The 27,479-nt window shown below is 38.6% G+C and overlaps 1 protein-coding gene across 6 annotated transcripts in view; it reads left to right on the plus strand.

Annotated features, from left to right (window-relative positions):
* csmd3b (CUB and Sushi multiple domains 3b) overlaps positions 1-27,479 on the plus strand; it is a 636,199-nt gene that overhangs the window by 580,250 nt on the left and 28,470 nt on the right. For all 6 annotated transcript variants that reach the window (XM_089123029.1, XM_089123027.1, XM_089123028.1 and 3 more), the window contains 3 exons: positions 17,338-17,520; positions 22,241-22,417; positions 24,831-25,010. In XM_089123029.1, coding sequence (XP_088979155.1) covers positions 17,338-17,520; positions 22,241-22,417; positions 24,831-25,010 — 540 coding nt within the window. The remainder of the gene's footprint in view (positions 1-17,337; positions 17,521-22,240; positions 22,418-24,830; positions 25,011-27,479) is intronic.

Here is a 27,479-nt window from a genome sequence, read left to right on the forward strand (position 1 = left end):
GATAGAATCTCAGTGTTTTTATTTGTAGATTTTTTAGCAATGCTTTCTGCAAGTTGTATATTGAAATGCTCGTAAATTACTTTTTTTTCCCCCTTGCACTCGGCGCAAATGACTTTATACACAAACACCTGTATCATTCCTATTTTGCACCCGCGCAAAGCGGGCTTTTCCCTCCACAGACGCACGGCGGTAAACTAGGAAATGAACTTGCGCTCCTTGGGCAGGTCGACGCAAAAAGGAGGCGTGTTTCGGCGCAAACATTCCTTAGTGCTATTTTGCACTTCCAGAAAACAATTGCGCCACTGACCAGAAAAAAAACCCAGTCTAAAGTCAGTGGCTTGTTGCACGTTGTTCGAGAGCATAAGTCCCGCCCCTCCGCTTCCGGCTCATGGGACCTTATTTCGGAAAGAATATGAATGGTAGTCAATGGCGAGAGACAACTTATCTTTTTATTCTGTCTGAACTGTGCCCTGAATTACACATATGATGTTTGTCAATTTAAAAGATAATTCTGAAAGTCAAAAATATCGCAGTTTGTCATAAAACAGAAGAGTAACATTTAGTTTTATGTGAAAATCGCTCAATGAACTACATCTCCCGGGAAGTGAAACAACGAGCAAGATCCGCTTGTGTGTGCAGTCTGGAACAAAAACACTCAGACATGACGGCGTAACGTTACGATTGTAACGTAAGACTGTAGAAACAATGACAGACATTAGCCTCAGTAAAGTTAGCTTCATTCATTGAGAGAAAATGTGCGCCTTTGGGGTTTGTAGTCTTTGTAATTACGTATTTTCACAGTCTTATACCTCAACGGTTTTACATCAAACTTAGACGTTCTTGACTTTAAAATGATTCTTTTAAATTGACAAACATCATATGTGTAACTCAGAGCACAGTTCAAACGAGATCAAAATATTTGTTGTCTCTCGCCATTGACTACCATACGATATTTTTCCGAAATAAGGTCCCATGGTGGTCGACCGGAAGGGGAGGGACTTACAGTAGGCTCTCTAAGCGTGCATGCTTGGCCATAATGTAGCGAATGCACAACGTGCATACACTTTGATTCTCTCATCAACACAGATGCAGCAGTTTTTATTTTTGCAAATCATACATTATAACAAGGAACAATATTAACACATGAGGGAACATGCGCACCTGCTCTTAAAATGTATGTTGGATGACGCTCTGATTGGTTGATGTTACGCCCAAACCACACCTATGAATAATGAGGCTACTTCAGACCAACCCCTTTTAAACTTGCGCCCGGCGCAAGAGTCATTTATCCCGCCGGTTAAATAGCAACAGTGCCCAAGACTTACAAACTTACTTGCGCTTCGCGCTTGATACTTGCGTTTCAGATCGTTAAAATAGGGCTCATTGTGTCATTCACTCAAACGTCTTGGTCAGAAACACAGTCATTCAGTGTAAAACATTACTACACACGATGGTTGATTGTTCTTTGACTTTGTTTGAAACAAATTTCATAGTTGAAGCAAAATAGATAAAGTAACTCTATCAGTAATGCGTCTAAAGGCCGTTTTTAGCATCGGTCGGGTCAGCTTAGTTTTTTCAGTGTGTTCAGCAGCATTGGCTCTAGTCGGACACTATGGGTTTTTTTCTGCATGTTGAATCAGCGCCTGGCCTTCGGTGAGAGAGAGAACTGTGATTGGCTGTTCAGTCAAGAGAACGAATCAGCAGTAAGTCGAATCAAAGAAGTCAAGATGGTACAGGCTCCTATAATATTGTCATCTTACCCAAAATATCGAATGCAGGAATATTTTCATAATAACATGAGCCGAGCCGACAGGAATGAAGAAAGTGATCCGCGCGATTGATACTGTATTCAAAATCAAAGCAAACGCTGCTTTGTTTGCGGTTTGTTTATCTGCAGTCTTTCAGTGTCCCTTTTTGAATGACGAAAATATACTATTAAAAGCTGATATAGACAGATATTTACTTGCACGCGGGTGCAGAACGCACATGCTAGTTGACAGAAGAGGTGACAAAACAGCTTTCGTCTCCGCTAGTTCTTTGACGTCGGCTTGGTGTGTCCTGGGCTTAAAATAACTATAAAGTTAACTCTTAAAGATAACAGTAGTGCTTTATTTTACAGTCGTGTTCCCCATGTATATACATTGTACTTGTTATTGTAATTGCAAAAAATGGTAATAACTAACCTTAACCCATGTAGTTAGTTACCCTATATTAACCAGTCCTCCGCCACTTTAAAAGTCGGCTGTCATTTATTTTCTTATTGGCTGTCAATGTTTTTATCGTTCATAAGCTGGAAAAAAATGATTCCGAAAGTGATTCAAATGATGTTCTTTATCTGTCTCATTATTGTTGTAGTTGTAGTGTGGACTTATAGTTGTATAGTTTATCGTTGTAGTTATCGTTCTTGCTGTGAACAGACCTTTAGTGAATAATAACATTTTTTTTTTTACACCTTCTGTCAAATCACTGCTTCAGAATGGAAGAGGAGTCACAGAATAAAGAATAAAGCCCCTGACATTTCTTTTCAACTCCCTGTCACGTGAAGCTTGCGAAACAGGAATAACACACAAACAGACTCGCTAAAAATAGGATGCAATTTGTTTAGCATCTTTCCCCTTTGAATGCATATGAGTGTGTTTACTCCTCTGGGACTTTCCATTGAGAGTATGTGTTTATGCACAGCTAGAGTGAGAAATGGTGTTACTTTCAGTAAACACAGTCTGTTCTGCTTCTGCTTTAATATGTAATTAGTCATTTTATTGGTCATTTAAGTGTAGAAGAACTTCAGAAAATAGCTCGGCTGCACAACCACCACGGTAAACAATTTGTGAGAAATAAGTTTGGATGACTTCCAAGCAGTAAAAATGCCTTCCAATAAATCTTGTCAGGTCTTCGGTGTGAGAAGAAACTCTCCAGCAAGGCCGTGAGAAAGCATTAACTCAGCAGAGGTTCGCGTGGCCGGGACTGTTAACACTAACGCCCGCTGAGAGACGCGCTCCAGACTCGCTCTGACTGTCCCATGACTATGTAAATGAAGTTTACGGCTGAAACATCGGCTGGTGGGGGCGTCCGACGTCTGTGAGGTGTATAATTATAAAGTGGGTTTGCTGTGCTGTTTTTTAAAACATTTCAGTCATTTTTTATTGAGATTACATGCTGATGGCTTTCGGTGGAGATGCAGTAGTGGCTAAAAGGAAAATTTGTTTTAAACCATTAAACCATCAAAACATGAGGAAAATGTTTTGTATATTTTAAATATGAGGGTAGAGCGATGCACTAAACTTGTTTAAAGGGGTGGTTGATTGCGATTTCACTTTTTTCATTTTAAATAGTGTGTAATGTTGCTGTTGGTGTATTAACATTATCTGCAAAGTTGCAGTGCTGAAAGTTCAATGTAAGCAGAGATATCATGTGGAAAAGGACCCAAGGTCTAACTAGGACCAAGGAGCAGGACCGGCGCACAGAACGTTTTAATATATTTATTAGTATAAAATGACCGACGTTTCGACGCACATGCGTCTTCTTCAGAGTCAAACGACATCTTTTAGAAATCAGGAATTTTACTGTCTACAAAAATGACTCAAATGGCACTACAATGGATTTTAGACGTCACTAACCCATACATTTACATCAACCCTCCCTCCGGAATATGCTAGAAAAGGGCATGGCCATATTTCTGCGGCTCGTCGAAAGTGTGTTATGTTGATCCAGCTGTCAGGTCTTCTGTGTTCAGGCTTCCCACGGACGTTGTAGTTCGTCAACAATGGATACAATTTATGTTTGATTATGTTCCTGAAAATTAAATAGCTCTCTCTGCTGCGCATTTGAAGAAAAACAGCTTCCAGAATCTCCATGAATTCAATGCCAGATTCAACAAGAAACTGTTACTAAAACATGAAGCTGAAACCTTAAAACCTGAGGCAGCAGTTGTTGGGCCACAACCTGTAAGTAAGACTTAATAATTTTAAATGTATTTCAGACCTAATGTTTTAGTTTTATCAAATGCCAGCACTAGCTTTATATCCACTTAGTTATGCTATTTTGTGTCTACGACAAACGCATAAAAACATTTTGGACCTGAATTTGTATATGTACTAATGTTGTAAATGTATTTTTCATATACTTTATGATGTTATTTTTTGATTTGATCAAGAACGTAAACCAATGCCAACGTTGTTTGTGTAAAAATAGTAGCCAGTTAATTTGATGCTACTACTGACTCTGTGATTGGTAGATCAGTGGAGGGTGGAGCATCTGACCAAAACACAACATGACAGTTGAGGGCTGCAACTTAACTTTTTAATGACAATATCCTGGCTGGACTGCTGTTGACAGTGATATAAGTATTGGAAATGAACATAATTTCTTAATGTCTAGTGATATATCAGGACCCTTTTATGATTATTTGAAATAAATTTCTTACATACAGCTCCTTTAAATGTCTGAAACTTAAATAAACATGATGTGGTTACAAATACTCAATAGTTATGGAATATGACAGCACTGGCTTAGCGCCAGCCAACGCACGAAAGCACATTTGAATTTAGAAGTTGATCACGTGACATATAGACGCTGCAGAGCAGTGCGTAAAAGAAGCTGTCTTCAACGTTTCTATCGAAAACTAATAAATTATAGTTTTTTTTATTTAAAATAAGCGATTACAAAGGAAATATTTACAATTTACAGGTTTTTTTTTTATTATTATTTTATTGTATGGAAAAATCCTACTTAAAAAAAAACAGCCCATTCTCACCCCCAAGGCGTCACTTAACTGACGCCTTGGGAAGCATTTGGACATGCTTCAATATCTGACGCTTTAGGCGCCCTTTAGCGTCAGTTAGATGACGCCCTACGATCGCGTGTACCCTACCCCCACCCCACACCTAAACCTAACCGCGTCCTCTAACTGACGCTTTCCTTTAGCGTCAGTTAGATGACGCCGTAGGATCGCGTCATGTAAGTGACGCTAAAGGGCGCCTAAAACGTCAAATATTGAAGCATGGTCAAAGGTGACGCCTTGGGGTGAGAATGCGTTGAAAAAACAGACCGCCATTGCATTTTTCCTCTCGCGCACCCCCTGGTGGCAGCTCACGTACCCCTGTGGGTGCAAGCACCTCACTTTGGGAATCCCTGATTTAGCTGACGCTTTTATCCAAACCGACTTAAATTGCTATATATGTCAGAGGTCGCACGCCTCTGGAGACACTGGGGGTTAAGTGTCTTGCTCAGGGACACATTGGTGTCTCACAGTGGATACGAACCTGGGTCTCTCACACCAAAGGCATGTGTCTTATTCACTGCGCCATCACCACCCTGTAATCTAGCTACTTCAGACCAACACATTTTAGATATGCATCGGAAGAGTCATTTATCCCGCCGGTATAATAGCAACAGTGCCCGAGATCCGCCCAGAAAATGACTTGTGTTTCGTGTTTAATACTTAAGTTCTCTCTTGTTTTTGCATGTGTTCATATTTTCTTTATATGAGCTTGTTTGTTGGCACATTTGTCATGTTTCATTGCGTTATCACAAATAGAACAAATTGACCGTTGAAATTGAAAAAACGCAGTATGCTTACAAAATCTTTAACACATTTTTAGTAATATTTGAATAAAGGGTGAAGGTGTCATGTTTCACTACTATGCGGAAACATGCACACACACACAAGGAGTCTGTGTCTGTTTATGTTGTTAGATTTTAAAACAAGGTGATCTGCAGAGACCAGACCGAACATGAACATTTCGTAACTAACACAAACACAACACAATCCCCCCAACCATCTCACTGCCATTGTTCATTCTGTAAATGGAAAGGAAAGGCATGTACTAACTTAGAAAAATCCAGAGGGGAACCTCAAAGGTCTCCACATGTGAGTTCCTACACCCACGCGAACACCACAAGTTTAGCTTAGAGAGATTTTACATTAAACCATCCGCACACAAAGCGCTCTGCAAGGCCACTTCAAAAAGCTCTGAACTTAGTGTGCTAGCAGCAGCTGAGCCTTTGTCACATACAATTATCGCGAATCAAGGATCCTTGTGTCCAATGCCTCTCCTGACTTTTGTTCTACTACATTGTTGCATTGTCCTTGGGGACTTTAAAGGGAATTAAAAATAAACACGCAGTGAAGGTATGGAGTGAGCGAACGGCTCAGTCACTGGCATTTTGAATAGTGTTATATCCCATTCTGGTTCAGTGAGCTCAACAAGTCCCTCCTGAAACAGTCCGCATGCCCTTTAAGAGAAAAAGAGTTTGTGCACCGAACCACTGACTTGGTATTGATAGCGAAGGACACAATTCTCCCTTTTAAACAAACTTTTAGAGTCGTTTGTTGTTCTTGGGATTGAGAAGGAGCTCTTGAATAATTAGAAATCAGGACAAGAGGTTTTGCTGTTTTTTTTTTTATAACCATATATACCGAACTGTGATTGGTTTGGTTGATTGTAGTGTCCTTGTGTTTTAAATCCATCCATCAGAATCATTGTTCATGATAAACACTTGGTGTGCAATCTTTTAAGCCCTTTAATTGTAAAAATTACATGTATTTTGAGTGTATTGTATTACATGTATTGTTAATGTGTGTTCGATAAAATGGCGTCGGTCTAAATTACTGTTTGTAAGCCTTCAAACTGAGCATGAATTACACTGAGCAGCTCTACTTTTGTAATCAGCAAAACCTCAGCTCATTCCCGTGGCTGATATGTGCCAAGTCAACTGCATTTTTCTGGTTATTAGGTCTCGGATTTTGGCGTGTTGGCCATTTTTTTCCCCCACATTGATACTACTGTTCAAAAGTGGTCAGTGCAATTTTTTTCAAAGAAATTAAAGGAGTAGTTCACTTTTAAAAACACTTAAAGTTCCCCATGTCATCCAAGATATCCATGTCATCGAAAAGAAATTAAGGTTTTTGATGAAAACATTCCAGGATTTTTCTCCATATAACTATATAACAGTTCAAGGTCCAAAAGACAGTTTCAGTGCAGCTTCAAAGGGCTTTAAACGACACCAGACGATGAATAAGGGTCTTATCAAGAGAAACGATCGCTCATTTAAAAAAATAAATAGCAATGTTTAAGTTTTATAAGCTCAAATGCTCGTCTTGCTCTATTATGTGATGCACGTTCGTGACTCTCCTGTTCAAACTCGTCCATCAAAATGAACGAATCTTTTCCCGAGTTAACTCATTCATTTTGTTAATTGAATGAACCAAATGGCATGAAAAAAGATTCGTACATTTTGATGAACTAGTTCGAACGGGAGAGTCACGAACGCGTATCACAGAACAGAGCAAGGCGACCATTTGAGCTAATAAAACGTAAACTTTGTTATTTATTTTTTAAATGAGCGATCATTTCGCTTGATAAGACCCTTATTCATCGCCTGGAATCATTTAAAGCCCTTTGAACAGTTTGCAGTTTGCACTGAAACTGTCTTTTGGACCTTGAACCGTTTGATTCCCATTGAATTCCAGTATATGGAGAAAAATCCTGGAATGTTTTCATCAAAAACCTTCATTTCTTTTAGACTGAAGAAAGAATTACATGGACATCTTGGATGACATGGAGGTGAGTAAATTATCAGCAAAAGTTTTTTTTAAAGCGAAATACTCCTTTAATACTTAAATGGAGTAAGGATGCACTAAATTGATCAAAAGTGACAATAAATGAATTTTAATATGCCCTAATGCTGTACATTTATAATAATTTTGAAACATTTGTTGAGCAGCAAATCATTATATTAGAATGATTTCTGAAGGATTGTGTTACGCTGAAGACTGTAGTAATGATGCTGAAAATTCAGCTTTGATCACAGGAATAAATTAAATAAAAATTGTAAAAAATATTTGTCAGTAATCCTGTTTTTGTTGTATTTTTGATCAAATAAATACAGCCTTGGTGAGCAAAAGAGACTTTCAGAAACATTTATAAAAAATCTTACAGACCTCCAACCTTTGAATGGTAGTGTAGATTAAACATCAAATTGTGATATTGTCATGATTTTGTCGAATAACAGCATTTTTTTCGTTGCTACTTGGCTCATGGGGTCACTGTTCCTTGCCTAAGTCATATTTTTATATAAATGTAATATAATAAATATAAAAAAATATTACTATATTGCGCTTCAAAAAATGCTTTGGGTCAAATATGGACAAACTCAGCCATTGGGTTAAATGTTTAAATTACATTTTTAACCCAACATTTGGGTTTGTCCATATTTGACCCAACATTTGGGTTAAAACAACCCAGCATTTTTTACAGTGTAAGTTCCTACTCTTACGTTTATTACATTTTACTAAACATTGCTTATTGATGTTTTTTTCAGCATGCAAGAAAAAACGAAACAACCATGTTGTAATTGAGTAGAGGACTAAGTGAATTAAACAACAGAGTTAAGAAATGATAATAATGTTCAGAGTAATGTCCAGCATCCTACACAAATGGATTAACTAAACTTCCATTTGACAAATTTTGAATTGATTGCACGCAATGAAATTAAGCAGTGTCAAAATGTTCAAGAATTGTGTTGCGTTAGCTCATTTTAATCAACCAAATTGCACAAGCAGCAAAAAAACATTTTTTGAGTGCATGTTGCCTCTGATCACCAACTCGCATTGAATACAAATCACTTCACCTTGCTTTGTCATTACAAATCGCCGTCAGTGTGACTATACCATGCTGGACACATTCACACAGTCTTTGCATGAATGTGAACACTCAGATGCATGTTTTTAAACACCCACTAGACCTGTGTTAAGTATCTGTGACCCATAAAGCGTGAACACACACAGTCTCTCTCCAATCCTGCTGTATACGCCAGATCCATGACCCAGAAAGAGAGAGAGAACAACAGCTAGACAGAAAGAGAAATCTCTCTTCCTCTTCCTGGTACTGTTCATCTGCCTCCAGGGTTTTCTGGGTTTCATGGCACAAAATCATAGCAGCGCAACTTCATCCTTTTTCCTGTGTGTTGTGCTGAAGGCATTCGTACGCACAACATGTGCTCACGCAGGGGACTGCAGACTGTTAGAAAGGCCTGAGTTGATGTTTTTGTGTGTGCATCTGTTGCGCGAGCAGCTCTTGAGATCGGGTCCCGTGCTATTTTACTACCTTTTCTTTTAATAACAGTCCAAACTGAAGCTATTACAAGCCTTTGGCCTCTTCTAATTGCCTACATCCAGTGAGAGGTCTCTGAGGTAAAGCCTCCTGAAGTTATGACACGATCCAACCCTGTTAAAATCAACAAACAACCGTTTACTCTTTGCCCCTGAAACAGCCTGATACCCAATTAGCACATGTACTGGGCCGCTTCAGTTAGGGCTTTAGTGTCCTCCTGATGGGAAGATCTTCTGTTCTCTCTCCGCTCACACCTGAACTTCCCGTGGCCCAATTAAAGCATCTGTACGTATGTGAGGACTGAAGCCTTGAGCAGCGAGCCTCTCCAGACTTAACTTCCCAGCTCTGCTTGAGCTTTCTGGCACTGCTTGACTGCAGATAAAGCGAGGCGACTGCACTCAGATCAGACCTCGGGGATTCGGCTTTTCTTAAAGGTGAAGTGGGTCATTTCTCCATCCCTAAAAGAACCTAAAAAATTAAATTGCTTCCAATCAGGTCTCTCACAATCTCCGAGGACACCTATTGCTCGTGGTTTGGACAAACAGGTTGTCCCGACCTATTAGGCTAGAAATAATGGGTAACACTTTACTTGAAGGAGTGTGCATAAGACTAACATGACAACTTCATAATCATGTTTGTTACAATTGTCATTAAGTGTCATTCGCTCAGTTATGACATTTTTAATGCAAATATGACATTGTTTGAGATGACACCTTGACATAAACCAATACATCATAACCTGTCAGTGTCATTGTCATGACATCTTGACATTACTAAGACAACACAACCTGTCATAAACATGACATAGCAGATTAATTATCAAACTCAAGAAACCACCTAGCTTTATTGGTTAACATTACATTAAATTGTCTATTGGTTGGTTTTGACATTGGCTGTTATGAAGCCATTATAACATTTTAATGACAAATTCATTTAGTACCACTGTAGTTGAGGTACTAGTCATATATGAGTCATATTTGCATTCAAAATGTTATTATTGAGCGAATGACAGTTGTAAACATGCATAAACCCTACTTCATATTCATAACATTGGTCATGTCATGGTTATGAATGTGTCATGTCAGTCTTATGCACACCCCTTCAAGTAAAGTGTTACCAAAAAAGGTAATGGGAATTTTAGTGAATGTGTGTGACGTCACGGTCGGCCGGAGTGACTGCGGATACACACACTAAGTGGCAGCATTGGTTTTCAGCGTGAATGGTGCAAAAAAACACAAAACACATATAAAACGGGAGATTTACTGTACAAAAAAAGATTTGACAAGAGATCTGAGGTGTATTTTTACAGACTGCCAAAAGCTACAGAACAGAGAAGCTGCAGTTCACAGAAACAACTGTATCCAGTCAACGAAAGGTGGATTTGCAGTTATCATATTGTGCAAATATGCTGCATTTTGTGGTAAAATCATACCCTATATATTGTATTGACAACTCATCAATTAAAATTGTTTAATTGCAATGCCGTTGTTCTGACATTCCATCCTACCCGTCAGATTGTCCTACCAAGGCTTACTGCGCATGCGCACATCAATAATACGTCATTTTTGTCACGCTGAACAACACGCCCATAATATTTTACTACTGATGAGGTATTTTGCACTGTAAAATCATACTACTCGTTTATTTCATACAGGTAGGACAATTTGATGAGGTATTTTGCCCTGTAAAATTATACTACTCGTTTATTTCATACAAGTAGGACAATCTGATGAGGTATTTTGCACTGTAAAATCATACTACTCGTTTATTTCATACTGGTAGGACAATCTGATGAGGCATTTTGCACTGTAAAATCATACTACTCGTTTATTTCATACTGGTAGGACAATCTGATGAGGCATTTTGCACCGTAAAATCATACTACTCGTTTATTTCATACTGGTAGGACAATCTGATGAGGCATTTTGCACTGTAAAATACTACTCGTTTATTTCATACAGGTAGGACAATTTGATGAGGTATTTTGCACTGTAAAATCGTCCTACCCTTGTATATCATACTGGTAGGACAATCTGATGAGGCATTTTGCATCGTAAAATCCTACTACTCGTTTATTTCATACTGGTAGGACAATCTGATGAGGTATTTTGCAACGTAAAATCATAGGCTACTACTCGTTTATTTCATACTGTAGGACAATCTGATGAGGCATTTTGCACTGTAAAATCATACTACTTGTTTATTTCATACTGGTAGCACAATCTGATGAGGTATTTTGCAACGTAAAATCATCCTACCGTTTATTTCATAGGACAATCTGAAGAGGTAACGTTACTTTGCACTGTAAAATCACCGTAACATGGCCTAATAAGAAAATTCGGCAAAGTTACACTGAAATATTTTATGTACTTAACGTTAGTCACAGACGCGAAGCAGAAACGCTCAGTAGGAATTTACGACGAGGTAAGATGAACCGATAGATATGGCTATAATTTTGCGCTACGGTAGGAAAATCTGACAAGGTAGGACAGATCGACAGAACACTGTAACAAATGCAATGTTCATTGTTAGTTAATCCATTAACTAATGTTAACTAATGGGATCTTATTGAAAAGTGTTACCAGTGCACCTTTAAAGTAAGATAAGAGAAAATTCAAGATTCAGTTCTAGTATAGAAAATATTGCATACTTTACTTTGTAACGTATGCTTGATTATTGTGGTAGAAGGGAAGTGACATAAGTGGACTTTTTCCATTTCTTTGACCGAAATTCTAGAGACAGGGCAGGGAATTATGGGGAGAATGAGATGTTGGATATGTGTGTCTTGATTGAGTGTGGACAATGTGTGCTTGAAAGGCAATTTTCACCCAAAAATGATTTTGTCATCATTTACTCTCTCTCGCTGAATGGCTTGCTCTTCTGCAGAACACAAAAGAAGATATTTTGAAGGCTTCTTCAGCTGTTTTTGTCCATACAATGCCAACATTGGACACCATGGACTTTCATTATATGCACAAAAAAAGAACAAAATATCTTCTTTTGTGTTCAACAACATGAGGGTGACTAAATTTCAACTAACTTTAAATGCTAGGCTATGGCTCAGTCAATTCTTCTGTTTCATATTTGACCCATATCTGCTGTCCAAAAGCATATTTGACTGGAAGTGAAAACTCAAACCTGACTGCTAAAAGCCACCAAAGATGCAGCTGATCAATAATCCATGCTTAATTCCCCACTCGAGGTTTGTGGATGCAGAAAGATGACGTTTAGTGTCAGTCATCTGTCCGCAGTGTTGCATCGAAGTGTGAACTGCATGTTTTCAGTGACTTCTTTTGATCAGAAGTGGCTGTACATCAACTTGTGACATGCAAATGTACCCTCTCCTGGCGTGTCTGCGGCGGTCTCCGAGCTGCTGTTGGATAAGTGGAAGAGTTCCAGCGGGACGGCTAATACAGCAGTCCCCTCCGTCTGCCCTTGAAGTGTGATGCTTGGTCAGCACTCTCTCGCTGACAGAGTCCAAACACACACACACACACCTCACGGCTCTCGCTCCTCTCGTCCTCTGCCACCAGCAAGAAAGACATAGAAGCACACGTAGACCTCCCAGGCAATTTGCCACCATGTGTTTTCCAATAAGAGCTGGACGTTGCATCACGTCCCAAGAAAAGTACATGTCACTGTCACAACACGTTGAAGTAGTTGACAATGCAAGCGTGACCGATGGGGTTCCCGTTCCTTCATCGCACCGAACCCTGAGAAACAGATCCCTCGCTGTGCTTGTTCTCCGAGCGGAAACCCCTCTCCTCACTTAACTTCATTTCAACATGCATCACGGCGGTCTGGCCGCGGGTCCCACTGTGTGATGCATGGCACATGTGTGCCATTTACAATAAAAACCTTCCAGTCATGCAAGGGTCAACAACTGGTCGTTCAGCAGAAGAGCCTGTTTAAGCAGCTCACTGACGTATTAATAAGTAAGAGGAACATCCTGCAGTCCTTTAATGACAGTCATTTTAATCTGTCCCGTGGGCCGCCCGGCCTACTAACTCCCCAGCCACACTGATGACTTACAGCTGCCCGTTCTTAAATAAATCATTACTTGTTTATGGAGGCGGCCGGTTCCTTTGACATGGGTTGTTTTAGATGTTGGCTGACCTGATATGAGAGGGGAGTTTTATATTAAGTATTTTATGTTTGGCTTTAGGGTGTTGGGAGGCTTGCACCAACTGAAGGTCTTTGGGAACTTCATACTAGTGCTCTCTGAATAAATATATAGCATCAGGGCTTTCCTAACTTGCATAAATGAGCTATAATGTCCTGCACCCACTATATAAAGAAAATGTAAAAAATTAAAGCAGCACTATGTAGTTTTTTCAACCTTTATAATATTTTTCCAAAACCCTTGAGATGGTACATCGACTTACAATTAGGGTTGGGTATCGTTTGAATTTGAACGATTCTGATTCCGATTCCTTGTTTCGATTCTGGTTCCTAACGATTCTCAATTCCGATTCTTTTAAGAGGCAGGGTCAAAAAAGTTTAGCTAACCTTGCTAACCAAAGGTCTTTCGGAAGGAAATAATCCTTTCTGAAGGAAATACTCCTTCTGTCACAAATACTCCTTTTGTCACAAATACTCCTTTTGTCACAAATTTTGCCGAGATTTCGTTATTTTTAGAAAAGTGAAGCCACACTTTGGACCGCCGACGTAAGCTACTCATGTTCGACTCGCGCGGTTATGCCAACACTTCCGGTAGACGCTTCTTCGTTGGTGTTGTCCAGCGGTTTCTTCTTCCACTCGGCGGACTGTGAATATCGAAACTAGGAATCGAAATTTTAACTTTTGAACGATTCCGGGAAAAACGAAAAGTTAGTCCCGGTTCCAATCGATACTCGATTCTCGATACCCAACCCTACTTACAATAGGTTGAATGACAGGTCTGCCATACGTGACAGTGTCTGTATCGCTTTTACTGGCACTCTGTAGCTTCGGGGAGCGGGTAGGAACCCAAAATTCGACTGCTTTACGGCATACATCGCTTTCCCCACTTCCTCAAATCCTGACACAAGAGCCCAACGAGCGTTTTTTTTTTTCTTTTCTTTTTTCGGTAATGTGTTGTGTAGCTTCGTCCCTCGCCATATCCATTGTAGACTGCATTGCTTTCTTTTGAGGGCGCTTAAAACACTCAAGCATACGCGTAGAGCCGGGGCAGGCAGCTCGCGCCAGCTCGAGATGTGAAAAAATACTGATTAATGAGTTTGGTTGGGGTTAAGTAAATAATACACGATTAGACAAAATAATCGGTCAGGATAACTATCCTATGTCTGCAGGCTGATAGTCATGTTTGTTATTTATTTTTCTGGTGAAAGTGTCTTGCCTCAGGCTATAATGCAAATCGACTTTTCAAATTTGCAGATTCATCTATGGTAGCTTGATATTGTAATATTGAAGACATGGCTATTATCTACTACACAAATATTGAATTGTATTAGCATCAGGTAAATCCATAGCCAATAGGCTAACGTTACTATAAAGACGCTGGCTTGTAAACGTAAGCTATGCGATCTTTTGACGTTTGAAAAAAATAAAGCCCATAAAACTTTATTCATAAGACATGCTGAAATATATGCCAATGTACCTGGGAGTCTGCGCAAGATGTGAGAACTCCTTCCTTCTGCAGAGTTGGGGGGGAGCGCTTGTCATCAAATGCACGCGTGTATTACCCAGTGTAACCATGAGAGATTTTACGACAGTAGTAGAAGACAATACTGTTTCCCAACTGTAGGGGGAACCAGAGAGCAAAATTTCAAAAGTAACATAATGCTGCTTTAAATATGGTAGATATTTTTTTGGCTTGACTGTATAAATGCCATGTATATATGTGTGAAGGACTGAAGTCTTGTCAGGTAAAATATGAGGTCTTTGATATAATTGAATCAGTCTGCTCATATCCAGACGCTTTCGGTAAGTATTTATTTTATGCATGATATATTTGTGCAATGCTCTAATATTGTAAATTGTAACTTGGCGCCAGAACTAAGGTTAGTTGCACACAGCTGTTACAACCTGCCTCTGATCTATTTTAGCTCTTATGGTTTCAGCAATAAGTCATGGTTTCTAACACTGTGTCCTAATCAGCTTTCCAGGGGCAAGATATTTTTCTGTGCATGCAGAATGTGAAACCGCTGTGCGACGTGACACAATCACAACCGATCACTTTCTATATTTGGTGTGGCTATATTATTCATAAGCCCTACAGTATGTGCGTGTGCAGGTGTGTGCCTGTGTGTGTGCTGATGATGAATGGAGCGCAGGTTCAGGTGAGGTGCAAGGCTGCAGGGCCCTGAGCTCAGATATATGGATGCTGCAGGAATCAATCAGGAATATCAATTTCCAGAGAGCTGTAGCAAAGCCTTGAGTGCATGGGGAAAAGCTGTCCTCCTCCCAGATTACATCCTGAGAGAGGCCGCGAAACAGGCGAAGGACTAGTCATCCTTTTTTATTCAGTTGACAGTAGAATAGGTTAAAATGGTACGTTTCTTTACACTTGACGCAAATTCTTGATTTATTTCTTTTTTCTGCCTCATATTTTCTTATTTCATTCCTGTCATGCGGTATCTTTTGCTACTTAAAATAACTTTGTTCTGTCGTTCTATCTATCGTCTGTCTATCGTCTATCTATCGTCTATCTATCTATCCATCATCATCTGTCTGTTGTTCTATCATCTCTATCTATCTATCTATCATGTATTGTCTGTCTATCTATCTATCTATCTATCTATCTATCGTCTGTCATTCTATATATCATCTATCTATCATCTATCTTTCGTCTGTCTTTCCTTCTATCTATCTATCTATCTATCTATATCAATCAATCATCTGTCATTCTTTCTATCATCTATCTATCATCTGTCGTTACTTCTATCTATCTATCTTTCTATCTATCTATCTAGCTATCTATCATCTATCTGTCTATCGTCTGTCGTTCCTTCGATCTATCTATCAAGCGTCTGTCATTCTATCTATCATCTATCTATCTATCATCTGTCGTTCCTTCTATCTCTCTATCATCTATCTATCGTCTATCGTTCCTTCTATCTATCTATCATCTGTCGTTCATTCTATCCATCTATCCATCCATCCATCCATCCATCCATCCATCCATCCATCCATCCATCCATCCATCCATCCATCCATCTATCTATCTATCTATCTATCTATCTATCTATCTATCTATCTATCTATCTATCTATCTATCTATCGATCGTCTATCTATCTATCATCTGTCATTCCTTCTATCTATCTATCAATCGTCTGTCATTCTATCTATCTATCTATCTATCTATCTATCTATCTATCTATCTATCATCTATCGTCTGTCGTTTCCTTCTATCTATCTATCTATCTATCATCTATCTATCATCTATCTATCGTCTGTCGTTCCTTCTATCTATCTATCTATCTATCTATCTATCTATCGTCTATCTATCTATCATCTGTCGTTCCTTCTATCTATCTATCAATCGTCTGTCATTCTATCTATCTATCTATCTATCTATCTATCTATCTATCTATCTATCTATCTATCATCTTTTTATTTTAGAGACATCAAATTACCCTTTACATTAACCGAATCAGTATTTACAGTACATATACTAAAGTTAAAAAATGTTTTTTTTTAAAGAAATTAATACTTTTATTCAGGATGTATTAAATAGATCAAAAGTGAGAGTAAGGACATTTTCACATCTTTACAAAACAATTCTACTATGAACGAATGCTGTTCTTTTGAACTTTTATTTGTCAGAATCCTGAAAATCCTGATGTCTATAAGAAAGCAGCACAACATACAATAGTAACAAACTTAAAAAATCTAAATCATATTGATAAGTATTTCGGTAACACTTTGCTTAAAGCCTTTATTTATAATGCATTATAAAAGTATTTTATACACCTTATAATGCATTGTATGGTCTTGTTATAATACACTATAACACATATCTATTAATTGAACACAACTTTAGAAATTAAAATGCATTAAATCACATGACAAATATCAAGGAATTTGCAGTATATTTTAAATTCACCCCCATATGTTCACTTAATGGTGATATTGTGATAAAAGAATACTAACCAATGCAGCTTCTGTCTATAAAATTCTGAGTTTAATATTATATCCAATATATTATGCCATATACAACAGGGATATGAACATTTACGACATAGTTGTAATGACCCTCGCCTCTTCTCTTTGTCTCTCAAGGTGATTCATCGGGGACATGCGGTGACCCAGGCACACCGTCCCACAGCAGCCGAGATGAGAGTGACTTTCGGATTCGCAGTAAAGTGCACTTCAGGTGCTCGCTGGGATATGAGCTTTTTGGCTCGGCAGAAAGGATGTGTTTCCCCAACGGCACATGGTCCGGTTCTCAACCGTCCTGCAAACGTAAGCGCCTGCAGCGTCTGACATGATACAGCATCTCTGAAACTGCCCAACTCACACTTCACACACTCTTCTGAATTCACTGGGTGAACATGACATTGCAGACCAAAGCTAGTCAGTAGTTTTCACAAGTCATCGGTTAATCTGAGACTTTGTACAAACTGCACACAAATATGGTTTGGTTGTCAAAGCCGATATTTAGAGCCGACTGTCATTTTGCATGTGATGAATCCAATTGTTCAGATTTGGTGAGTTAGATGCTGCAACTATACCATCTGTTTCAAACATAATTTTTTTTTCTCAAATTCTGATCATACTTTCATTTGATCTTTTTGCATTTGATGGCCATTCAAACTGACCATTGTATTCCGGTGAAATCATTTTTCAATCAAATTATTATTTACTGTTCTGAAGTTTCAGGTCAGACTAAATATGGGCTTTGTTTACAGTAGCCATGTTTACATGGACACAATCAGATTGAAATCAATACGATTGATGAATCCGATCAAGGTGTTTACGTGAATGATAAATAAAGTGATCGGGTTGATGTGCGCGTTTATATGTGACAAGATTAAAATCGGAATTGATTTTTTGACATGCGCACACTGCACGAATATGCCACTATACACGCATAACCATAACTATTCTCCCCTATTGGTTCTGTATTTGTTTTAAACAACAGACTTTTTTTATCCGTCTTTTTAATTTTTATCCGTCTCTGGTCATGATTTGGGGACGATGAGCATGAACCGTTTTGCCGTGCTGATTGTATTTATCACGCAGTAAAACCCCGCGCCCAAAAGTCGCGTGTGGATGAGAATGTAAAACAAGCACTGGTGGGACGTTGTCCTGCTTCACTTCACAGACATGGAGTGAAATGAGAAATTTTTTTTAATAACGAAACATTTATTTATATGACACTTTATTCAACAGGAAGAACAGCTCGTTCCGTGCGTCATACGTCATTACGATATTTCAACGTCATTGCACATCCGCAGTCCTTTTAGTTTCGGTTTTCAATCCGATCAAGTGTTTACATGTTCTCTTGCTCGGATTACAAAAGGAGTAAACCACCCCTTTCAGTCCGATCGAAATTCTAGTCGGATCGAGCTCAATCGGTTAAGGTGTTTACATGAAGGGTTTTTAGACCGATTGAGCCGCCAATCCGATTAAAAGGGTCCATGTAAACGCAGCTACTGATTTCTGTTTCAAATTAATGCGGTTCTTTTGAACTTTCTATTCCTCAAAGAATTCTGACAAATGTATCAGTTTCCAAAAAAATATGAAGCAGCACAACTGTTTTCAACATCAATAATAATATGAAATGTTTCTTGAGCAGCAAATCAGCAGGATAGATAGATAGATAGATAGATAGATAGATAGATAGATAGATAGATAGATAGATAGATAGATAGATAGATAGATAGATAGATAGATAGATAGATAGATAGATAGATAGATAGATAGATAGATAGATACCCAGATAGCAAACTGAAACAACGTTGATCTGACATTGTTTTGCTCATCGAATTAACGTTGAACCAACGTCAGAAGCGTCATTCTTTCAAAACTAACGGAAAATCAACTTGAAATCAACGTTGTTTCAACGTTATGAAAGCAAACCAATTTTCGATTTTCATTTAGCTTTGAAGAATGCCGCGTCTGACGTTGGTTTAACATTAATTCGATGAGCAAAATCAACGTTGTTTCAATGTCATGAGAGACGTCGTTTCCACGTTGATTCAATGTCAGTTTGCTGTCTAGATAGATAGATAGATAGATAGATAGATAGATAGATAGATAGATAGATAGATAGATAGATAGATAGATAGATAGATAGATAGATAGATAGATAGATAGATAGATAGATAGATAGATAGATAGATAGATAGATAGACATACAGACAGACAGACAGACAGACAGACAGACAGACAGACAGACAGACAGACAGACAGACAGATAGATAGATAGATAGATAGATAGATAGATAGATAGATAGATAGATAGATAGATAGATAGATAGATAGATAGATAGATAGATCACATCTTTCATCATGTTCACTTTCACATATTGTAGACTTATATAACATTTTATATAATTCCAGCTTTATAAAGAGATCTTAATGACTGGTGGGCTCTGGTTGCTATAGTGAAGATGTATGCATAACCACTATATGAAAAGACTTTCTCATCAGCAACTGAGAGTTGTTTTGGAAGAATAAGATGGAAATCGTGACCTTCTCATTATTGTTGCTGATCTGAAAGTGGAACTTATTAAACTCTATAACAAGCCTTCCCTTATTATTTCTGATTAAGTGCTGAACAGAGGACCTTCCTGTTCATTTCAATAATGATATTGCATCCAGCCGAGCCCCCTGGAGCAAGACTTGTCTTTGTTATGCCATAAAATAGTCTCAAAAGTCATTTATCAGTAACAAACAATAAAATCAACTACCCGCTAAATAATATATCCCCGTCCATATTGTTACCTGATGTTTTATTTGGGCCTGTTACAGTCGTACAGTTGTGAGAGTCGTAATAAAGCCACATTTTCCCCGAGGCTGTAAAGTCTACAGCACAAATGAAAGATGACCAGGCTCTTCCAGGGGCATGCAGACAGTGTTTTCTTTAGGAAACATGATGCACCATCTTGTTTTCTTGCTTCGAGACCTGACTAATGGTGCTTCTCCCAGGGCTCCCACTGAACTTAGTGTTGACATGACCCAAGCCATTGTGCGGGAATCATTTTTGAGAGACAGCAATTGGCACCGGGACACAGGAACACTGACTAATTGAGGGGGAAGGTGTCGCGCTGTTATCCGTCCCTCATGCCGTGAAGTCACAAGCCCTGTGGGAATCACAATGGTCAGCGTGTCATCGCAAGACAAAGCGAGCGCTGAAGTTCCCCGGCATGGAGGTGTACCGCAAGCGCTGTCAGTTTAACAACTGCACAGAGAGATGATTCAATCCTGAAAGCTGCTCCATTGCAGGAGAAGCGCTTCGGCTTGGCGGTTTAATGGGTTTTCCACCGGTTAATTCACTCAAACAGCATCTCTGCGGCTCTCTTTTGTTCGTTTCATTGTCTCTGTGCCATGCTCCGGGTATGATCTACAGGCCTGTCACACCATATCTTCAAACTACATCCCACTCATTTAAGCCTTGCAGCCGCTAATACCTCATTCTGTTACAGCCACTGTCCCTTATCATAGTCATTACATGGTCAACGGCGTCTCTGTAATGATCTCTGTTCCTTTAGACCATCACTTTCTTCCCATCAGATGTCCATAAAAGAGTGTGGGGAAAGCAAGCTACTCAAAAAGTATATGGATATACAGAATAACACATAACGGACTACTTCGCTATAAATTGTGATTGTTCAGTTGCTGATAACTTTATGCTATTACTTATTAGAAAGCACATAGACTTGTGTGGCCAGACCTTTGACAGAACAGCATATGGTTTGGTCCGCTGAACATTGCCACTTATTCTTGCCAAGAACCACCTACTTAGATCGTTTTTGTGAGCAATATGTAAGGAACAGACTGTGTGTGCCATCTGAGATACAAAGATACAAGGCTGAGCAAGACACTGGGGGTATGTACTGTGTGTGATATTTTTAAGTAATATTTTATGTAGAAGCACAATTTATCAAAGTGAAAATGCATTATAGATTAATGTTTTAATTTTTTCATGCACCCTATTGTTCAAAGTTTGGGCTTGTTAAGATGGTTTTGAAAGTCTCTTCAGCACTGCATTAATTTGATCAGTACATTAATATTATTACCTATCTAAAATCATTTTTTTCTATTTTAATATATTTTAAAATGTACCGTAATTTATTCCTGTGTCTAAAGCTGAATTTTCAGCATCAGTCTTCAGTGTCACATGATCCTTCAGAAATCACACTAACATAGTGATTTGATGCTCAAGAAACATTTATGATTATTATCAATGTTGAAAACAGTTTATTTAGAGAAGCATTTAATTGAATCAGATTTTTTTTTCCAACATTATAAACTTTTATGTCACTTTTGATCAAAATGTATCTTTACTAAATGCAAGTAATAATTTATGTTTATAAATAATTTGGACACTGACCACACCACCCAAAAAAATGACCCCTAACTTAGTATGAACCCTAACGGTAGTATATGTTTAAATAAATCTCCTGATTCTGTCACAAAATATCTATCATCACAATATCCAACATTTTGACAATGTCTATTATTTCAGTTTTGAACCTTCAGAAATCATAAACAAGGTAGTATGATGGCCATCAATTATTATATCTCATAGAAATATAGATATTTTTTTCCTTCAGTTTATAAAAGCATTTGTTTTTGGGATAAAGTGATTCAAACTGATGCTGCAGGTCACAGTACAGTAAACAAGGGATAATAGGACAATAAGGTAGGCCTACATGTGTGAACGGTGAACGTGATTTCACCAAGTACCACATGTTCCTGGATCAACTTTCCAATCAACCAATCAGATTTGAGGTACAAGTTTACAGTTTATGTCAAGTTTAGGCTTAGAACCAGAGTGAAGTACCTTAATAACCCTCTGATTTTAGGGAAAAGTTACGGTTAGGGGTTACGGTTATACATTTTCTGGGACAGGAATGTTGATCCAGGACCATGTCTTACTTGGCAAAATCACGTTGACCATGTGGGAACAGCTCTTCATAACTCTTCATATATTTGTGTTTCTGAAATACTATAGCGGTGCAGTGTGGTAACCCTGGGACTCCCAGTAACGGACGGGTTTACAGACTAGACGGCACCACCTTCTCACACTCGGTCATCTATTCGTGTATGGACGGCTACCTGTTGAGCGGCTCCACCACACGACAATGCCAAGCTAACGGCACCTGGTCTGGCACTGCACCCAACTGCACCTGTGAGTCCAACACGCCAGCACATAGAAACAAAGAATACACCATAATGGCCTCAGTAGCTCTTCATTCCAGAGGTGATAATATAATTGAGGTGATGTGACCGTGGGATTCGTTTGTGTAAAGCTGTACTAAAAATATTTCATCATGGTACCAAACTTGACTGATAGAGAAAAGTTCAGGCGACCAACTTCATGAAAGCTTCATTCAGGCTCCTCCATGAGTTATAGTGTTCATTTGAATATGGAAGATTAGAAAGTTTTCAGATAAGGGCATTTTGTGGAAGAATTGGGCCATAATTGGTGCGATTGCCGGATCAGGTTTCTCTGTAATGGTCTTTTGTCAAAGGGAGGAAGATGAACAGGTCAGAATGATTCCTCATTTGCTTCTGCTAGATACATGAATCAATTGTTTCAATATTTAAAAATCGCAATGCTGAACTAGAGTCCTTAAATTAGTCACAAACCCTGTTCGTTTAAATGCCGTGATCATCTTATGCACATTACCGATAGCAAAAATACAACACAAATTATTTACGGGATATATATATATAATAAAATATAATCATGTGATGTCATGAAGGAACTTTTTGGAATGTCCTTTTACTTTTATTCATAAATTATATGGCAATTCATAGTTTTTTACTTGCAAAAACAATACATTTCACAGTATTTTACAGCAAAATGTCATCTAACGCAATGTTTTTCAGAATATATGTTAACTTAAAGTAACGTGTTAACCAATTAAAGCAGCACTATGCAGATTTTTACCTTAACTGAATAGCTTTGGAGTTATTGCAATGGTTATATGACTATTTTCGGTTTGAATGTGGGCGTCCCCACCCCCGTTGCCTGTAAGAGGAAAAAACACACTTGCAACTTTGAGTCGGCGGGCCGCAGCATCAGGAAGTGTCGCATGATATCACGTCTCGCGATGTAACAAATTGCTTTACGGCAAGAAATATCTGCTAAAATCAGCATCAAACAGAAATGACCCGGCGCCGTATATATGTGGTGTTCGAGGCGCATACAATACAGACTGCCGACAGTTCAACATGGCCCAGCTCTTAAAGGAGCCACACCTTATTTCCACTCGTTACAGCTTCCATCCTACTGAACAGGTACCGGTATACGGGGGGGTGGGATCAGGCCGTGAGTGCAGAGACATCTCTGCTTGAGTGCTATTTACGACAGTACAAGTACTCCACAGTGACTCTAGGGGTCACACTTTGACAAAAACGGAAAGCGCTGCTTTAACAGTTGTGTACTGTTGCATTTAAAACATTTTCTGTAAAAAAATGAAAACATCAAATAGCTATTTGTTACAGTCATTGTTTTTTCACATGGTTAGCTTGCGGATCATTTCAATCTATTTCACTTCGATTTGTGAGTGATGTAACGCTCACAAATTATAGTAGTAATAGTTGTTTGAGGAATGATGAATAGCCACACGGAACAGTCTGCGTAATGTGTCTTGGTAAATTGACATTATCATCCATAATCACATCGCTTAATGCTCTCACCCTTACACATGTGCATATTCCCTGCAAACTGTAGACCGGGATCATATGGGAGGCGCACCAAACCAGCTCTGATTGATGCGGCTCTACATGTGTTTATTGAGTGGGCCGAAAGCGGTGATACATGGCTCTGTCCGAGGGAGGAGTCGCATTAGCATTTAGCGTTAGCCATTTCTCACCATCAGCTGACATGTTTATGTGCGAGGCCGCTGATGGATTTTACAAAGCATCATTTTCCGTCCTTTTCCAAAAGACACAAAATGTATGGCAACTCAAGGGTGACAAATAAGTAATGGTCCACCATAAATCAATAGAGGAAATTAAGATGTTGCATTGGGGAAATAATTAAATAAATGCACTGATCGAGTGTGGTTTTGTCAGCCACAGCAAAGTGCAAAACTACAAACAAATTTGTTACATCTGAATTCCAGTAGCGCCACATTCTTTCTCGCATCATTCCTACACAACCACCTCTTATTTATCCATCGGGAGGAATGATAATTGTAAAAGATCTGTGGGATTGATTTGAAGTTGCACCTCGGGGACGTCGGTGGGAAGGGAGCCGTGCTTGCGTGCTACTATTGATTTCTTTACATAATAGCAAGATCTATCATTGGAAATAAAAAAAAAGCCAGGGGTCCTAAAGATCGCTGTAGCGTAAATGAGTTGTTAAAGATGATTTGTGAACGTGGCTCCCTAAGGTTTGTTTCGATAGCCTCAATCACATTGCCACAAAAAGCTATGATTGCCATGTGATGAGTCGTATGAAATATTGAATAAAGATCTACAGTGCTGTTGTGTGGCACATTTCCCAGACTTTTAGCTCACATAGAGACTGTGCTAAACACAGTAGTTTATGTTGGCCTATAAACATCATAATTCTGATCTTTAATTTTCAGTGATCAACTGCGGAGACCCTGGAGTGCCAGCCAATGGGCTGAGATATGGTGAGGAGTTTACCATTGGACAAAACATCACTTTTATGTGCCAGCCCGGATACACGATGGAAACCGAGAGCTTCTCTATCATCACTTGTACCGGAAACGGGACCTGGAACGCCCCTGTGCCTTTCTGTAAAGGTAAAAACTTGATTTAAACTTCAGTGGACATAATAAAAATGACAGTTGTAATAGATTCTGATAAAACTTTACAGTTAGGTTCAATGCTTAAAACATATAAGTTGTCATGTGATAACAATGTACAATACTCGTACAGCTTTGTTTTAAGGAATAGTGCAATTCTGTCATTTCTTCTGTAGAACATACACTCTAAAAAATGCTGGGTTGTTTCAACCCAAATTTGGGTCAAATATGGACAAACCCAAATGTTGGGTTAAATTTTGAAATTACATTTTTAAACCAACATTTAGATTTGTCCATATTTTACCCAAATTTGGGTTCAAACATCCCAGCATTGTTTAGAGTGTATAAGGTTGTCTCAACTGGTTTTGTCCATTTAATGAAAGTCAATGAGTCCAAAACAACTTTGGACCCCACTGACTTTCATTTTATGCAAAATATAACATATAAAATAAATATCATCTCTGCATACTAAAAAAAACTGGGTTGTTTCAATTCATATTTGGGTTCAAATATGGACAAAATAGAACCAAAAAAATATTTGACCCAAACATGGTTTGAAACCACCCAGCATTTTTTTAGAGCATCTGGTATGTATTCATGTATACATATACTATTTTGTGTGCTTCTTTACTAATACTTTTTAATTAAGGACCAAACATTTAACACTTCATTCATGATAGAAGTGGGTGGAGTTATGAGGTTTGGCTGACAGTTTGAAAATCCAATAGAGTTGTGAGGTCTTTTTAATACTGTAAGGCCTGGTTTCACAGACCAGGATTATGTTAGGCTCAGGTAAATTCAGAAATTTAAGTTGTTTTTATAAACGTGCCTTAGAAAAAAAAACATTACTGGTGTGCATCGTGAGACAAAACAATGGCATTGACATATTTTAAGAAATGTCAGTGCAAGTTGCTTTCAGTTAACACCGATCAAACATTCTTTTTACTCTGGGATTAGTTTAAGCCTTGTCTGTGAAACCGGGGAAAAATTGGTTACATTTTTGCAAAACTCACAGAAAGACGTAAAGTGTGACCAATATTAATGATTAAGAGGAAAAAAATAATGTTTCCGCCAAACAGCAACAGTTTTTTTTTTTTTACTTTTCAAGTTGAACAAATTAAAAAAATATTTAAAGGACTATACACAGATGAAAATGAACAATGAACAATATATTTCCAAATTAACATAAACAAACATTAACATAAAATTAACAAATTGAACCTTGTAGTAAAGTGTTCCCTAAGTTCTCCTCTGTGGTCCCAAGATTAACACATTACTCCAGCATTTTCTCTGCCAAGTAAAGCCAAATAGCTTTATTGTTCACAAGGCACGGTTTAAGATGACTCTCTCACTGATATATATCTGCATATCTGGCCTCGACCGCCCCGAGCGTTAGATACACAGATGCTCCTCCTAGAGCGAGTTGAGGTCTTCCAGCTTTGTGTCTTCGCTGTTGTGATGTATGTCTTGTTTGAAATGTAGGGAGGAATGTTTATGCACCCTTGTAAGTCATCTTTTCTCGTGCGATTGCGCCTCAACCAACGGTAAACATTCATGTTTTATCAACCAATCATGCTGTGTGACAAATGACAATCGTACGCAGACACAGACTGAGCGTTCAGCCCTCGAGGGCTCTGTTGTTCCCATTATTATAATCAGCTTTGACCTATGAGCCCTTGCATTTCTTGTAATTAATTTCACAAATGCCTCCTGTCATCTTCCTACTGCCAAGAGATGAACTGGTACTGAATATATCAAGTGATATGAAATTGAATTTCAGGTTTGGACATTGCATTTGTGATCCTCCTCACCAGTGCCCTAGCCTCGAATGCCATTTTGCTAAGCTCATTTAGATAGACACAGATGTCTCATTTATTCCTGAAGGCAGCGACCTCCTCCTTCTCTTAAAGGACATGTTGTGCATACATATCTGAACTTCAAACTCCACTGATCTTCTGTCTCACAAAGCCATTAATACGCATGCTGAAGTGAGTTCACTCAAAAGAAAAACACTCCCACATGTGTCAAACGCTTCAGGTGTGGGAAGGATCCTGACATTGAGCGTGTGTGTGTCCCTTCTGTGTCTTTTCTTCAGTTGTAGACAGTATGTATGAAATATTCATTAGCTTAGGAGCCCCAGTCTGGTCCAGGCCTTTTAAAAGGATGCCAACACAGATTCTGATTGAGTAGTTCACTTTTGAAAAAAACTTTTGCTGATAATTTACTTGCCCCCATGTCATCCAACATGTCCATGTCTTTCTTTCTTCAGTCGAAAAGAAATTAAGGTTTTTGATGAAACCATTCCAGGATTTTCTCCATATAATGGACTTCAACGGGGTCCAAACGGTTCAAGGTCCAAATGAGAGTTTCAGTGCAGCTTCAAAGGGCTTTAAACGACTCCAGACGATGAACGATTTCATCGTTGACGATTTCGTTCGTTGAATGAACCAAATGACTTGAAAAAAG

Source organism: Pimephales promelas, chromosome 18 (genome assembly GCF_988280905.1).
Source record: "Pimephales promelas chromosome 18, fPimPro1.hap1.1, whole genome shotgun sequence".
In the NCBI taxonomy this organism is placed as follows: Eukaryota; Metazoa; Chordata; class Actinopteri; order Cypriniformes; family Leuciscidae; genus Pimephales; species Pimephales promelas.